At 40.4% G+C, this 17,439-nt stretch overlaps 1 protein-coding gene across 2 annotated transcripts in view; it reads left to right on the top strand.

The window, feature by feature from the left end:
• The window catches only part of LOC126203747 (DNA-directed RNA polymerase III subunit RPC4), a 61,323-nt gene that overhangs the window by 37,549 nt on the left and 6,335 nt on the right, over positions 1-17,439 (top strand). For both annotated transcript variants that reach the window (XM_049938114.1, XM_049938115.1), the window contains 2 exons: positions 12,764-12,841; positions 12,955-13,106. In XM_049938114.1, coding sequence (XP_049794071.1) covers positions 12,764-12,841; positions 12,955-13,106 — 230 coding nt within the window. The remainder of the gene's footprint in view (positions 1-12,763; positions 12,842-12,954; positions 13,107-17,439) is intronic.

Raw genomic sequence — 17,439 nt, forward strand, 5'->3', positions numbered from 1 at the left:
GATGCAAGGTGATAAGCTGTTCATCTATCTGGACGACGTCGTCATATTCGGATACTCCTTAGAAGAACACAGTGTGTGGCTGGGAGAGGTATTTGAAAGACTGGGACACAACAATTTAAAATTACAGGTGGGCAAGTGTGAATTTTTGCAAAAATAAGTGTGCTATTTTTGTTATATTGGCTGAGGGCTTGAGGCTAGATCCACAGAAAGTCAAGATAATAAAGGAGTATCCACAGTGCTGAACAAGAAAGCAATTGAACGTGTTTCTAGGCCTTGTGGGATACTACCGACATTTTATAAGCAATTTCAGCAAAATCGCAAACTTGCTACACAAATTACTAAAGAAAGAAGTGCCTTACACCTGAGGTGTTGAGCAAGAGAATGCTTTTCAGTGTTTGAAGGAGAAGCTGATAAGTCCATCTATACTGCAGTATCCGGACTGTGAAAAGGACTTCATAATTACAACTGATGCTAGCCAGTCAAGCCTCAGAGTGCTGTTGAGTCAGGGAAAAATTGGAAGTGACTTACCTGTTGCATATGCCTTGAGGACGCTAAACAAGGTGGAAAGAGGATACAGTATAGTTGAAAGGAAGATGTTGGCCATTTGTTGAGTTGTGAAATACTTTAGACTGTACATAATTGGCAGAAAGTTCTTGATATGTACTGACTACAAACCTCCTGGCATGGATAGGTAGTATATCAGATCCTCAATCCAGATTGATGAAGTTTAGGTTGAAGCTGGAGAAGTATGATTATCAAATCGTGTACAAGAGTGGCAAATGGAACGAAGTCGCCGACACACTCTCACAAGTAAAAGAGGTCAGGGCGGCAGGTGCATGATCGGTAGGCAACAGTAGCCAAGGTCAGGATACAGCAGATGCAGAAGCTGTAGTGCAGGTCAGGGATCCACAGGCAGGCAAAGACAGCGGGGCAGTCGACGCACGCAAATATGCAGCAGGTGGGGCCAACAAAGACACAGGACATGAAACAGCTGAGCCGAGGACTGTGAAAGATTGTATTTGGAAGTGTGAAAACTGTATCAGCAATATAGAAAAGTATATCAGGAAATGAGAGACAGCTGAGTCGATGATACAGAAGAAATAAGTGAAGGTGAAAAAGCTGCGATATTACAACAGTTTCATGATTCTGCCATTGGAGGACACCAGGGCACAGTGATGAGTGAATAAAGAAATACTGTGTGTGGAATGGTATAAAAAAAGATTTAGTGGAATATATACAAAAGTTGTCTAAAGAACAACCTCACGAAATAACAAAAACACCTGAACACGTTTTCAAAAGGTGTGATATTGATATAGTAGGACCATTAAATCAGATAGACAGCGGAAACAAGTATATTCTAACATTGATGCGCTGATGCAGTTTGTGTTAGCTGAAGCGATTGACAGACAAATGCTGATACAGTGTCACGCGTGCTAGTTGAGAACATTATACTGAGGTATGGGATACCGTCAGTATTGTTAAGTGATACGGGAAGTAATTTCATGAGTGAAACCATGAAAAAAGTGTGTAAACTGCCACGTATTGAAAAGATTCAGACTACCAGGACCCACCCCCAAACAAACGGAGTGTTAGAAAGGTTGCACCAAATGTTAATGAAAATGTTGTGGCATTATGTGAATAAAGCACATACAAATTGAGACAGTTGGATTCCATTTGCAGTTCTTGTATATAATACGATGCCACAGGATGTGACAGGATGTATGCCATGCGAGTTATTCTGGAAGAACATGTAATATTCCAGGGATACTGCAGAAAGATCTGGCTGGAATGAGATATAATTTTGACGATTGTGTGGCAGAGCTAAAGGAGCACATGCAAGAAATGCACTGGTGTGCAAGAGAGCATAATGTACAATGTAAAATAAAGAATGAGGAATAAAATGCAGAACACAGAATCCCAAGGAATTTCGTTGTGGGAATTAGGTTCTGTTGTTTGATGAGAGCGTACGAAGAGACAGATCGCATAAGTTAGATATGCAATGGTTAGGTCTATTCACAGTAGTACAAACAAAGTGGCCTAATGTGGTAACCTGCCTGAAACGAAACAACCATCTTACGGTTCATGCCAATAGACAGAAGGAATTCCGGATGTTGGTGTCATACTGCATCACCGTCTTTATCCTTCTGTTCACAGGAATTGAGCACACCAGACAAGAACTGTATACACAAGTAATGAAGTTCCAGATGTCACTCCCTTATGATAACATGGGGCAGGTGAAAATTTACTGTGTAACTTGGAAAATTGTGAGTTATTTCAATTTGATGGAATTGAAAGAAAAATTTGCGCTTACCAAGGTTCTCGATGTCATAAGGTTAGATTAGCGTTACAGAACATCAGTGCAGCGGAGTGTAAAAGTGCAGAATTTGCATTAAATTTGCACATAGGGAAAATTGAGAAGGTGCCAGGACTAATTGGACAATTAGCATGATATGAAACCCGTAGAAAGTAACAAGGGATCTGAAATTTTGTGGGCAAGGTCAATAAAATTTTGTTCGGAACCCTAGACGAAGATGACGCTATGTGCTTCAAGGCAAAGATAGACATTTTAGAAGGAGAACATAAACAGCTGCTCAGACTTTCGAAGGAGCAAGTGACTAGTTTTAACCAAACGGTAAACTCCATAGCAGACATTTTAGAAGGAGAACATAAACAGCTGCTCAGACTTTCGAAGGAGCAAGTGACTAGTTTTAACCAAACGGTAAACTCCATAGCAAAAGAAAAGAAGAGATTATCACATGTGGTATGAAACAATTAAGCTGACACATAGTAGAATTTGAGAACAGTACTGACAAATGGTTGCAGAAAGTAGTCATTTTGATCACTGTTAGTGAACAATTAATACAACACATGGGTATACTTGATGAGCTACAGCGGGAATATGATATGTTTATATCAGCAATTATTAACATTCAGAAAGGCATTCTGATGCTGCATCTGATCAATCCTGTACAGATCATGACGTATCTATAGCTGATAAAAGATGACATCAAGGATAAGCAGCTTAACAAGTGACAGTGATTATGAATTGATCAGAATTATTGATCTGGATGTTTTCATAGCTGAAACATCTTAAGTTATGTACTGAATACCTCACTAGTAGAGGACAATGTGTACAGCCTCTACCAATTACTACCGTTACCATTATAGGTGGACAGAACGAGGCATATATTTATGTATATTGCCCCTGAGAAAGAGCTACAGCTAATTGATGATGCAAGATGGAGGTATGTGAAATTAAATAAGGAGAGGTTACAATGTAAAACAGATCAGAGCCTCAAAATATGCAAACAAGTTTTTATTCTCTTATTTACATATGATAATATGAGATGCGAGGCGAAGATGCTGCAACCAGTGCAAGAAGTTGTGAAGGATTGCGTGCAAAAGTTAATAGTATTGAATGAAAGTCTGTGGACAGAACTAAGTAATAATGAATGGCTGTTTTTTGCCCCAGTGGATGAGGGCATTTCCATCATCTGTCATGAAGGACAGGGAAATTGAAATTTTTAGGTAAATGCCATGGATATACAGCTCAGATGATGATACAATCCGGACATGCAATACGAACAAATGTCCGTAGTGGTGACATTGTGCCAAACTTGAGTATGCAAATAGATTGTTGAGAAGTAAACAACAAGAGACAAAATATAATTGAACTGAAGTTAGGTTTGCCGATACAGCCTGTAGTTAGGTAGCTAGATGTCCTAACTGCTGCAGGACATAAGTTGGATGAGTTGCAGAGTGAAATTGTGTATCAGGAGAGAAGTGCATTCAGCAATTTATTGTTAAGTCAGTTTTCTTTCCAGAGTTTCGTGGGCTCTAATGTGGTGCTAATAGTAATTCTTTGTTGTCTATGCAACTATTGTAACTGTTGCAAGGGCTGTTTTAAAGTTGTATTCAAAATAATGAGTGATGACTGTTGCAGAGAAATATATATTAAAAACAATATCATAAATCAGTGCCCAGATAGAGATGCAGTAAGCTGTTGTCCTACAAGGACATCGGAAGGCAGTGAAGAGAGAATTTTTGAGGGACTTGTAGTGCCTGCTAGAAATGTGCGAAGTGATGTTTGACGAAGTATCTGTCAAACAGTTAAAACGGACAAGTGCTGAAAGTATTGACGTAGTGTCTATCAAAGTGTTAAACTGAAGTAAACTAAAAAAAAAAAGTGTTTCCTTTGTCATAAAATGAAATTGTGATCATGTTACAGAGTGTGCAATTATGCATAAAGTGTAATTGACAATGAAATTGATTGTAAAAGTGACTGTAAAATAAAAGTGTGTACTCATCCAACCAGAAAAGTAAATTGTAAAATGAAAATGAATACTTATATTATGAGAGATGAAAAGTGTAATCATGATATGCGATGTCCCCTGTTGTAAAGTGAAATGTATGCATAAGAATGTAACATTGATGGAAAGTGTGAAATGTAAATTTGTCCTTTTACAGGAGAAGGTGGATTTATATGTATCGCTGTGGAAAACTATAAACATTTATGTATGTCAGAGTAATATTGTAAAACAAATGTGTATTTTTCACATTATAAGGAATGAATGAAACATGCAAGAATGTTGTACAAAAATTTGTGGTCATTGAGGACAGCACCTACAAATTTTTCCCTAAGGAGGGGGGGGGGGGGGGGGGGGGAAGGTGTCGCATATTCAAAATATGTAACACCTAACAAACAGTAGAACAGAAGCCAGAATGAGTGAGTTTTATTGAGAATACAAAGGCAACGCTGCAGGAAGGGCGTTAACCAGAAAAATGATGTAGACTCACGAGGTGTCACGCGACGTTACATGACGAAGCACAACTTGAGCGTTGGCGATAATCTTATATGGTAACATACAAGGGCCAGAAGGGCAGTGGCCAGACGCCAAAGTGGAAGGGGTCAACGCTGCCTATAAAGGCAGTAGCGGCAGTGCCTGGAGCGAGAGTTCAGTTCAGAAAGCAGTCCAGAAGGGACCTTCTTGTAGGTCAGGCCTGGGGCTGGGACTTGTGTAGTTTTGCTGTGCCTCTGTTTGCATCTTGCATCTCTGAATTAGCTGCGCACCTCTTTCTATGGGTGTAGGACAATCAGGAAGAGTGTACATTCATCGAGGTTACTTTTTCAGTTTTGCTCCAATTAGCAATTAAAGATTGTAGTTATCCAAATCTTGCCTATTTGTTCGTACATTTCCAACAGAGTTCCATAACTCCTTCAAAATATCCTGTTAACCTTCTCTACGTAGCTAACTGAATGGACCATCCTCCCCTCCTTAAGTCATTAGGTGTCTAGACCGCTCGCTAGATGTGACTGGTTCCCCTTCTGATTTTAAAGCCACATATGGCACTTTCTTTGCCATTGATCCCTTCTCCTTTCCTTACACTCATCACGTGGCGACCTCTATGATAGTGATCACTTCCCATTGATTCCCTTCCCGCTTCTCAATGGCCAGTTTACCCATCATGCTGATTGGCTTCTATATATGTTCCAGGCCGTGTTTCCACCTCCTTTGTCAGAATGTGTTGACAAAATTGTTCATGATCTGTTCAGTAACATAATTTGTGCTGCCAGCATCGTCATTCCCCACTCAATGGGCCCTGTTCACAATCAGCCAGTTCCATGATGGAGCACAACCATTGTCACCGTCATCTGTGATCATCATCATGCCTTTCAACTTTTTAAGTGGCATCCATTCTCCACCAGTCTTATTACCTTTAAATGTCTTCATGCCAAAACCTGTTACTTAATGAAACAGAGTGAGCAGGCATGCTGGGAACACTTTGTATCCTCCCAAGGTTCTTCTGTCCCTTCATCATGGCCATGGGCTACACTCTGCACCCTCCAAGTTGTCAGTGGCAGTCTTCCCTTCTAGGCCTTGCCCTTCCAGGTGGCCTTTGTACAGATCCGCCAGTTATCACAGAACACCTTGTTTTTGTGACAGCATCAGCCTCCAAATCAGCTGCCTTCCTGCCCCAGAAACCGTATTTGGCTCCAAGGCATTTTTGCCTTTCAGTGGAGTGACAGTATTGCAGATGCTGTCCTGAAGCCTTTCAAGGATCTGTTACCCTGGATAGTTATCACCCAATCAGCCTGAATAATGTCCCCTGCAACTTACTTGAACAAATGATGCTGGTCTGCTCAGTTGAGTCCTGGAATCTTGGGACCTTTTATCTCCTTATCAGTATGGCTTTCAGATGGGACAATCTCCTATTGATCATCTGCTTTGATTGGAAACAGCACCGCCATCTTCTCACAGTTTTCTTCAATCTTAGTAAGGTTTATAACACAGCTTGGCACTATCAAATCCTACTTACACGCCATGACTAGGGTTTTCAGATGCCTCTACCAATTTTTATTCACCAGTCATTTTGAATTAGGGTTGGCATCATTCTAAGTTTTCAGCGGACCCAGAGAATGGCATTCCACAGGGCTCCATATTGGATCCCTTTTTCTCATTGCTATTAATGGACTTGTGGCCTCCGTAAGACCATTGGTCATCCCTGCTCTGTATGTGGGTTATTTCTGTATTTGGATTATCTCCCTTTCAGTGGCCTCTGCGGAGCAACAGCTCCAGGTTGCCATCTGGCGTGCTTCCACATGAACGCACTCGCACAGTTTTCAGTTCTCTCCCCTTAAGTCAAGGGTGCTCTTCTTTTTGACAACAGGCTTACTTTGTTGCCCCATATCCTTCATCTGACGCTGGCTGTTTTCATAAACTCAATGTTCTTTGCGTCCATTGCCTACACCTCTTGGGGCGGATCATTTCATCATTCTATTCCTTTATTGGGTGTCAGTACTGTCTCATCTGGACTATGGTTGTGAAGTTTATAAATCAGCTGCCCCTTCCACACTGCTTCTGTTGGACATGGTTCACCATTGGTGTATCCATTTAGTCACCATTCCCTTTCACACTGTCGATAGTCATCTGGTTAACACTGGGATCCCTCCCTTTCAGTTCAGTGATCCCACCTCCTGATTTCCTATGCTGTCACTACCCACTCTTCCCCTGCTCACACTTCTTATTTGGTTCTTTTCGTGGCTTATTGATTTTGCCTGCCTGCAGCCTGAGCCTGCTCCCCCCCCCCTCCCGCCCCCCACCACCCACCTCCCCTCCCCTTGGGTGGGTTTACCAGTTGGGCTTTGCACCACCCCTTCTTGGTTCTTGGTTAGTTCCTTGGCCACAGATTCAAATGGAACTTTTGTAGCGTCCAAAAGTGTCCATTGCTCCAGTGGTTTCCATTGTTTTTAGCGAACGCCCTTATGGGGGTTGCAGGATGCCACTGTTTTTTACACTGATTGTTATAAATCCACTGATCACATGAGATATGCCGTCACATCTTCTCAACAGAACATCATCTATTGTCTGCCATGTGTGTTTACTGTGGAACTGATGGCCATCTATCAGGCCCTCTGCTTTATTAAACGGTGCTACCTCTTGGCCTCAGCCATCCACGACATTATCGCCAGACTTGGTGATGCTTCTTGTTGCTGTTGTTGTTGTTGTTGTTGTTGTTGTTGTTGTTGTCTTCAGTCCAGAGACTGGTTTGATGCAGCTCTCCATGCTATGCTATCCTGCGCAAATCTCACCATCTCCCAATAATTACTGCAACCTACCTGCTTCTGAGTTTGCTTAGTATATTAATCTCTTGGTGTCCCTCTACAATTTTTACCCTCCACGCTTCCCTCCAATACTAAACTGGTGATCCCTTGATGCCTCAGAACATGTCCTACCAACTGATCCCGTCTTCTAGTCAAGTTGCACCACAAATTCCTCTTTTCCCCAATTCTGTTCAATAAGTCCTCAATAGTTATGTGATCTACCCATCTAATCTTCAGCATTCTTCTGCAGCACCACATTCTGAAAGCTTCTATTCTCTTCTTCTCTTTTGTTTATTGACCATGTTTCACTTCCATATGTGGCTACACTCCATACAAATACTTTCAGAGAAGACTTCCTGACACTTAAATCTATACTTGATGTTAACAGATTTCTCTTTTTCAAAAACACTTTCCTTGCCATAGCCAGTCTACATTTTATATGCTCTTAACTTCGACCATCATCAGTTATTTTGCTCCCCAAATAGCAAAACTCACCTACTACTTGAAGTGTCTCATTTCCTAAACTAATTCCCTCAGCATCACTTGATTTAATTCAATTACCTTTCATTATCCTCGTTTTTCTTTTGTTCATGTTCAGCTTATATCCTCCTTTCAAGACACTGTCCATTCCATTAAGCTGCTCTTCCAGGTTCTTTGCTGTGTCTGACAGAATTACAATGTCATTGACAAAGATCAAAGTTTTTATTTCTTCTCCATGGATTTTAATTCCTACACCAAATTTATCTTTTGTTTCCTTTACAGCTTGTTTGATATACAGATTGAATAACATCAGGGATGGGCTACAACCCTGTCTCACTCTCTTCTCAATCACTGCTTCCCTTTCATGCCCCTCGACTCTTGTAACTGCCATCTGGTTTCTGTACATATTGTAAATAGCTTTTCGCTCCCTGTATTTGACCTTCAGAATTCGAGAGAGAGTATTCCAGTCAACATCGTCAAAAGCATTTCTTAGTCTACAAATCCTAGAAACATAGGTTTGCCTTTCCTTAACCTGTCTTCTAAGTCTTAGGGTCAGTATTGCCTCTTATGTTCCAACATATCTACAGTATCCAAACTGATCTTCCCTGAGGTCAGTTTCTACCAGTATTTCCTTTCGTCTGTAAAGAATTTGCGTCAGTATTTTGCAGCTGTGACTTATTAAACTGATAGTTCGGTAATTTTCACATCTGTCAACACCTGCTTTCTTTGGGATTGGAATTATCAAATTCTTCTTGAAGTCGGAAGGTATTTAGTCTGTCTCATATATCTTGCTCACCAGATGGAAGAGTTTTGTCATGGCTGGCTCTCCCAAGGCTATCTGTAGTTCTAATGAAATGTTGTCTACTCCCGGGACCTTGTTTTGACTTAGGTCTTTCAGTGCTCTGTCAAATTCTTCATGCAGTATCATATCTCCCATTTCATCTTCATCTACATCCTCTTCCATTTCCATAATATTTTCCTCAAGTACATCGCCCTTGTATAGACCCTGTATATACTCCTTCCACCTTTCTGCTTTCCCTTCTTTGCTTAGAACTGAGTTTGCATATGAGCTCTTGATGTTCATACACGTGGCTCTCTTTTCTCCAAAGGTCTCTTTAATTTTCCTGTAGGCAGTATCTATCTTACCCCTAGTGAGATAAGCCTCTACATCCTTACATTTGTCCTCTAGCCATCCCTGCTTAGCAGTTTTGCACTTCCTGTCGATCTCATTTTTGAGATGTTTGTATTCCTTTTTGCCTGCTTCATTTACTGCATTTTTGTATTTTCTCCTTTCATCAATTAAATTCAATATTTCTTCTGTTACCCAAGGATTTCTACTAGCCCTCATCTTTTTACCTATTTGATCCTCTGCTGCCTTCACTGCTTCATCCCTCAGAGCTACCCATTCTTCTTCTATTGTATTTCTTTCCCCCATTCCTGTCAATTGTTCCCTTATGCTCTCCCTCAAACTCTGTACAACCTCTGGTTTAGTTAGTTTATCCATGTCCCACCTTTTTGAAGTTTCTTCAGTTTTAATCTACAGTTCATAACCAATAGATTGTGGTCAGAGCCCACATCTGCCCCTGGAAATGTCTTACAATTTAAAACCTGGTTCCTAAATCTCTGTCTTACCATTATATAATCTATCTGAAAACTTCCAGTGTCTCCAGGCCTCTTCCACATATACAACTTTATTTCATGGTTATTTAGCCATATTTTAGGGTGTTAGCTATGATTAAGTTATACTCTGTGCAAAATTTACCAGGCGGCTTCCTCTTTCATTCCTTACCCCCAGTCCATATTCACCTATTACTTTTCCTTCTCTTCCTTTTCTTACAATCGAATTCCAATCCCCCATAAGTATTAAATTTTCATCTTCCTTAACTATCTGAATAACTTCTTTTATTGCATCATACAGTTCTTCAATCTCTTCGTCATCTGTGGAGCTAATTGGCATTTAAACTTGTACTACTGTGGTAGGCATGGGCGTCGTGTCTATCTTGGCTACAATAATGTGTTCACTATGCTGTTCATAGTAGCTTATCCACATAGCTATTTTTTATTCATTATTAAACTTACTCCTGCATTACTGTTAATTGATTTTGTACTTATAACCCTTTATTCACCAGTACAGACGTCTTGTTGTTCCTGCCACCGAACTTCACTAATTCCCACTATCTCTAAATTTAACCTATCCATTTCCCTTTTTAAATTTTCTAACCTACCTGCCTGATTAAGGAATCTGACATTCCACTCTCCAATCCATAGAATGCCAGTTTTGTTTCTCCTGATAACGACAACCAACTGAGTAGTCCCCACCTGGAGATCTGAAATTGGGACTATTTGACATCCAGAATATTTTACCCAAGAGGACACCACCATCATTTAACCATACAGTGAAGGAATATTTACAGCTGTAGTTTCCCCTTGTTTTCAGCCATTCACAGTACCAGCACATTTTGGTTGGTGTTATGATGATGGATCAGTCACCCACACTTTTGCCCCATTTCAGGAAGCACACATTTGTCTGGCCTCTCAACAGATACCCCTCTGTTGGGGTTCAAACTACGGTACAGCTATCTGTATCGCTGAGGCACTCAAGCCTCCCCACCAGTGGCAAGGTCCATGGTTCATGGGTGGGGGGAGGGGGGTGGGGGCATGTGATGCTACTTATCCGATTGATTTCCTTTGGAATACCAGGCAATGTACTTGCTGATCATCCGGCTGGGGTGGCCACCTACCACTCATTCTCTGTGACAGCTCCAGGATGGGTTTGCAGCTTTACATCAAATCCCTTTTTGCATAATTCCTTTTTCTGTATGTTAGCAGATGATCCTTGCACAACTATGTCTGCCCTTGGTTGTCTTCATGAAAGAGGTTCTTCCTCCCAGGTTTAAGTCCTCGAATTTCTCTCTGAAATTGGAATTCCTTAGTTAGTGTTGGCCATGGAGGCCTTGGTGTTGCCTCCACACTGGCCAGATTGTCTCCCCCCTTTTTCCATACATTTTGTTTGATTTTTTGTGCTGTTTTGTTTGCTCTTTTCTTGTGTCTTCTTCCCTTGGCATTGTGCGTTGTACCTGTTGTGTTGTAATAATGAAATGGTGTGGGGATTGGGAAGGGTTGGTGGCAGCGCAAGTTCCCCAACAAGCGTAGCATTTCTGGGGCACCCCTGCTCTCGCTGTTCCCCCCCCCCCCCCTCCCGGGTCCCTCATACTCTTTTCTCTTCCTGCTGACCTGACATTCCTTTTACCTCTTTGTCCATTTTCCCTTCCTCTTGACTGGATTTTGCTGTTTGTGTTGTTAGATCATGTGACCAATGACTAGTTGTTAAGTCCCCTCCCCCATTCAACCAACAAACAAAAATTTTAGATTTGACTGAAGTCAACAAGGTGTTAGAGCTTGCAAAATAATCAAGCAGTGATAATGTCCCACCAGAGAAAACAAGTCACTTCACAATGGAAATGGTCTTGTCTATGATGGACAGGAACAAGCAGAAGTAACACCTTCTTCACCAGAGTCCCAGTTCTAAACATATGTCATTGACAATGGCAATGGCAGACAGTAAATTATAGTCATTAGATGAATGACTCAGATAAGACATACCTGGACATCAACAGAATTCAGGTACAGCAATGAGCCGACTATATGTGGGCTAATCAAGCACCACAGGAATCACACATCTGCTGGTCTCAACCACATCCGCACCTTTTCTCTTAAACACAATTCACCACCCACTATAACCAACCTGACAAGCATATGCAATGCTTGTTTGAAACTAACCTACTTCACCTCAGCATCGAATACTGATAAAGACAAAGAGAGATGGTATGGAGTCCAACTCCAAATTGAGGTGAATTGTATTGTGAGCATGTAAAAGTTTAATCAAGTTATAGTCATAACCCAGTCATTGAAACACTGTTCCCATTTCTTCCATAAATGGGAATGGGCTGTGTTAAGGAAACATGATCTTTACAAAATGACTGTGTCCATCGTTAATAGAGGATAGTAATTTGACACAGTAAAGTACTATGCTGCTCATAGCAGTTCTATCAGCTGCTTATTTATTGATTTCTTTTACCCTAGTAATGGAAGTTATGTTGTCAATGATGTGAAATGACACTTGGAAGTTTGTGTGCTGTGCTAATTAAATTATTAAAAATTTTGGGGCTGTCTTCTACCAGCATATTTACTAAATATGAAAATGTTTCTAGAAGACATCATCTCTCACTTGTGCAACTTGAGTACTTAATGTTATCTGCATCTATAAACATACTCAGTTAACCACTGTGAAGTGCATGGCAAAGGGTACTTTCCACTGTAGCACATTTTATCTTCTTGTTCCATTCACTTTCAGAGTGGGGAAAGTATGACTGTTTTAATGGTTCCATACAAGCTTTAATTGATTTAAACTTCTCTGCAGTTCCTGAGAGAGTGATACATAGGGCAGTGTACAATATTCCTAGACTTTATATTTGCTACATGTTTTGAAACTTTATAAGTAAGCTTTGGCAAGATGGTTGACATCTGTCTTCAAGTACTGTGAATTCATACCTGTGATGCGCCTGTTTTACTTTACTGTTTGACCTTTACAATATCAGTATTATGAGAATTTAGTTAATTTCAGAAGTAGTACTTGCTAATGGCTATGTAAATTTAAGAAAATGTATTTCCTGCTTCCAGAAAAAAATGTGAAGCAAGAAATAAAGACTGAAGTGAAACCTGAAATTAAGAAGGAAAAAGATGTGGATGAAATAGAAAGTAAGTGAATTATTACTTTACAAAAAAAAACATTAGACTTATTAGTTACTCACGTTTAATTATTTTTGTCGTTCAGGAGTCTTACTTTAATCTTATGATGTTTTCATTAACAGAAACAGTTATTTCAGTTAAGCAGGAGAAACCTGATAAAAATGATGTTGAAACTATGCAGACGGATTTTGGAGGACACAGTGCCCAAACTGGTGCTGAAAATGAAATGCATAGGATTTTTAACAGTATGGAACCACAACTTATTTTCTTTCAGGTCAGTTTACTACACATTATTTTTATTTTACCCAATATGTTTGAACTAAATGTTTACAAAAAGAACAGAGGGATAGAAACATCAGATTTATAGCTACTTTATTTGTAAACAATAAATAAGTGAAGTTGTCGAAATGGTAAAGAGAGGGTTAAGCATATAATAACTCTGAAATGAAAGAGAGGTGTGAGAAAATGATGAGAATGAATTTCACGTATTGGTATGTATTATATGGAATCTTGTTGTTGTTGTTGTTGTGGTCTTCAGTCCTGAGACTGGTTTGATGCAGCTCTCCATGCTACGCTATCCTGTGCAAGCTTCTTCATCTCCCAGTACTTACTGCAACCTACATCCTTCTGAATCTGCTTAGTGTATTCATCTCTTGGTCTCCCTCTACGATTTTTACCCTCCACGCTGCCCTCCAATGCTAAATTTGTGATTCCTTGATGCCTCAAAACATGTCCTACCAACCGATCCCTTCTTCTAGTCAAGTTGTGCCACAAACTTCTCTTCTCCCCAATCCTATTCAATACCTCCTCATTAGTTACGTGATCTACCCACCTTATCTTCAGCATTCTTCTGTAGCACCACATTTCGAAAGCTTCTATTCTCTTCTTGTCCAAACTAGTTATCGTCCATGTTTCACTTCCATACATGGCTACACTCCACACTGGAATCTTATTGTGATGATATTAGTTTAATGTTGTTATAGTGAAAGCACAGAGGATTATGTGAAATTGAAGTATTGACTGCAGGGAAATGGCAATTTATGTGATGATACAGTAGGATATTAAAAATTACATAATGATGGTGTATTAGGAAGAATAGCTTTGGAGGAATTTCATGTTAAACCTGTACTAGGGAATGTGCAGAATGGTAATGCTACTGTTAAGGGATTTAAGTTGGTTGGTTGGTTTGTTTTTGGGAGAGGAGACCAAACAGCGAGGTCATCAGTCAGATCAGAGTAGAGAAGGATCAGGAAGGAAATCAGCCATGCACTTTAAGAAGAACCATCCCGGCATTGGCCTAAACAATTTAGGGAAATTACAAAAAACCTAAATCAGGATGGCCGGATGCGGTATGAACCGTCGTCCTCCCCAGTGCGATTCCAGTGTGCTAACCACTGTGCCACTTCACTTGGTAGGGATTTAGGAATAATGAACTTATAGGAATTTGACAGTATTATGAAAAGGATGATTTTATCAACAATAATATTCAATTTATAAAAATCTAATATAATTTAACAGATAAAAAACCTACTCACCAAGCAGGAGCAGGAGAACACACATACAAAGGTATTAAAGTTTACAAGCTTTTGAAGCCAGTGGCTCCTTCTTCTGGTGGAAAGGTTGAAGGGGAAGGAAGAGGGGTGAAGGAAAAGGGGATTGGTGAGGTTTAGGAAAAGGGGTAGGGTTAGGAAAAATTCACTCAGAATCCCAGGTCAGGGGAGACGTAATGGGCTGGATGAGAAGGAAAGACTTATTGTTGGGAACTGCACCGGACGAGATTTGAAAAGCTGGGAGCTTAAAGGTGGAAGATAGGGTAATACACAGGATGGAGATTACTGCCAAAACATTGTGTACAAGCTAGTAAGAGTGGAAAGCTAAGTTCATTGTATGTGATAGACATGGGAGAGGGTGGCAAAAAATAGGCAGGTCAAAAAATGAAAAGGGAATGAAGAAAGGAATAGTTACTATGAAGAAATGCTGAGACTGAAGAAATTAATGTAAATTAAGGCCAGGTGGATGGCTAGAACCAAGGACATGGTGTAGTGCCAGTCTCCATCTGCAGAGTTCTGAGAAATGGTGTCTGGGGGAGGAATCCAGATGGCAGGTGTGAGGAAACAGGCACCATGATCACGACTGTCATGTTGTAGAACATGCTCTACAATAGGATATTGTGTGTTGCCAGTGTACACCCTCTGCCTATGCCCATTCATCCTAACTGATAACTTGGTGATAGTCAAGCCAATATAAAAGGCTAAACAGTCTTCACATAATAACTGGTACTCAGTATATGTCTTTTTCACAGGTGGTTCTCCCTGTGATAGTGTATGCTCTGCCAGTTACAGGGCTGGCATAAGTGGTGGTAGGAGGGTGCATAGGGCAAGCGTTACAATTGGGACGGTCACAGGAGTAGGAGCCATAGTGTAGAGGGATGGATGCAGAAGGAGCATAGGGCCTTACAAGGATATTGCGGAGTTTGGGGGGCGACAAAAAGCTACCGTATTTACTCGAATTTAAGCCGCACTCGAATCTAAGCCGCACCTGAAAAATGAGACTCGAAATCGAGGAAAAAAAAATTTCCCGAATCTAAGCCGCACCTGAAATCTGAGACTCGAAATTCAAGGGGAGAGAAAAGTTTTAGGCCGCACTTCCAAATCGAAACAAAGTTGGTCCATTGTAACATGAGACACAATTTAGGTTGAATGAATGACAATACAGCTGTAGTAGTTTGGTTCGAGTCGTAAGATTAGCAGTTAAGATTTACCAGGTAGCCGTTGTTATGTGGTTCGAGTCGTAAGCTTAGCAGTTAAGATTTACCAGGTAGCCGTTGTTATGCGTCAGGCACTCTGTCCGTATTTATACGGGTACCCTTCCTTTTTCACATGCTTCGGCTGGTTTGAATTGATTGCTTATTTTTCTTTGATCTTACAAGTGCAGTTCTCTTTGTTATAGGTGTTTCCGTCACTCAAAGCTGAAAATGCATTACTGTACTGTGTCATGCATTGTTTGTCGCATTCTGAAAATGAGGGTTTACAGCCTGTCGCCGCTTGCGGCATGGCTTGCTTTTGTGCACGCTACCGCCGCTTACAATTAAAAAAAACAAAGAGAGGAATCGTCTCATTAGCGAAACAATGGCAAGAGACTGCTATTCGTTGCTACTTACACTGCTGCTTTCTTTGATAATGATCAACAAGAACCAAATAATAGACTGCGTATGATAGAAGATGTTCTGAACGAGAATTTAGCGAAAAATTTTTCCGTTTGAAAATCTTTGCAGACGCCTCTTTAGTACATTACATTATGCACAGAAATTAGAGTCATCTTAGCTTTAAAAATCGTCAATTGCCGTGCTTCATTTCTGACTATCACTATTAGGCATAAGAACAATACGAATATAAACATGACATGGTATGTTTATTCTTCCGCGTCTGCTGTTGTCAAGTTTCGTAGTTTATTAGGCGGACAGGAATTAAGTGAGATAGCAGCAAACACGAAAGAATACATGGCAAAATGTTTATATTTGTATTATTCTTATGGTGAAGAGAATACTGCATGTGATTCACAATTCATAAAAGTTCCTATTAGCAACCATTTCTTCTCACAGTTAGGAAAAAATTCAGAAAGCAGAGTTGGCCATATTGACAAATATCCCAAACAGTCTTGCCAGTCGGATTTTCGTAGTCCATTGAAATGCTGCTAAGTTCGAAGAGGAACAATACGGAATTTGTATTTACTTCGTTGGATAATGTATGAAAATGCAGTGGTCAAAACTCTGGGCGGAGAAATAAAAAGCTCGTCTTCCACCTTTTTTATTTATTTATTTACTGACGCAGAGGTTTTGGTGCCAGTATTTGTCTTTGTGCCTGCGAAGCGCTACATATATTCGACGACAGAAGTTAGTTGTGGCAGCACCTACCAACATTTTTCAGAACTTCCGCTTACTTTGCACTCGATTCTAAGCTGCAGGCAGTTTTTTGGATTACAAAAACTGGAAAAAAAGTGCGGCTTAGATTCGAGTAAATACGGTATTCTGGGTGTGGTGGACAAAATGTTGGACCAAAATACCACATTTTAGGGCATGATTTTAGGAAGTCATACCCTTTTTGAAGTGCTAATTAATACATTCAAGACCAGGATAATGCTGAGTAATAAGTGGTGTACTCCTAACTTTTTTTTTTAAAAAAAAAGGAGTGAACAGTACTAGGATTTGATGTGATGGCCCACGAACTCTGCTTTTGAACTAGATTGGTGGGGTAATTATGTCCACTGAAGGCTGAGGTATGAACGAGGGTGTATTGCTATAAAGAGACTGCATATGGACAAATATGTTTGCCTTGAATGCAAAAGCTGTATGGAGGGAATGTTTGACATGCAGAGAAGGGCAGCTGTCACAGTGTAAGTACTGTTGTTGTTTTGTGTGTAGCTGAGCCCTGTGCACCCTCCTATCACCACATATACCAGCCCTGTAATTGGCAAAACACACAATATCAAAGGCAGATCCCCCTGTGAAAATGATAGATTGCTACTCGCCATATCGATGATGAAATATTAGTTCACAGACAGGTGCAACAGAAAGGATACTAAACATGTTAGCTTTCAGCTAGACAGAG

This window comes from Schistocerca nitens, chromosome 9 (genome assembly GCF_023898315.1).
Source record: "Schistocerca nitens isolate TAMUIC-IGC-003100 chromosome 9, iqSchNite1.1, whole genome shotgun sequence".
Lineage (NCBI taxonomy): Eukaryota > Metazoa > Arthropoda > Insecta > Orthoptera > Acrididae > Schistocerca > Schistocerca nitens.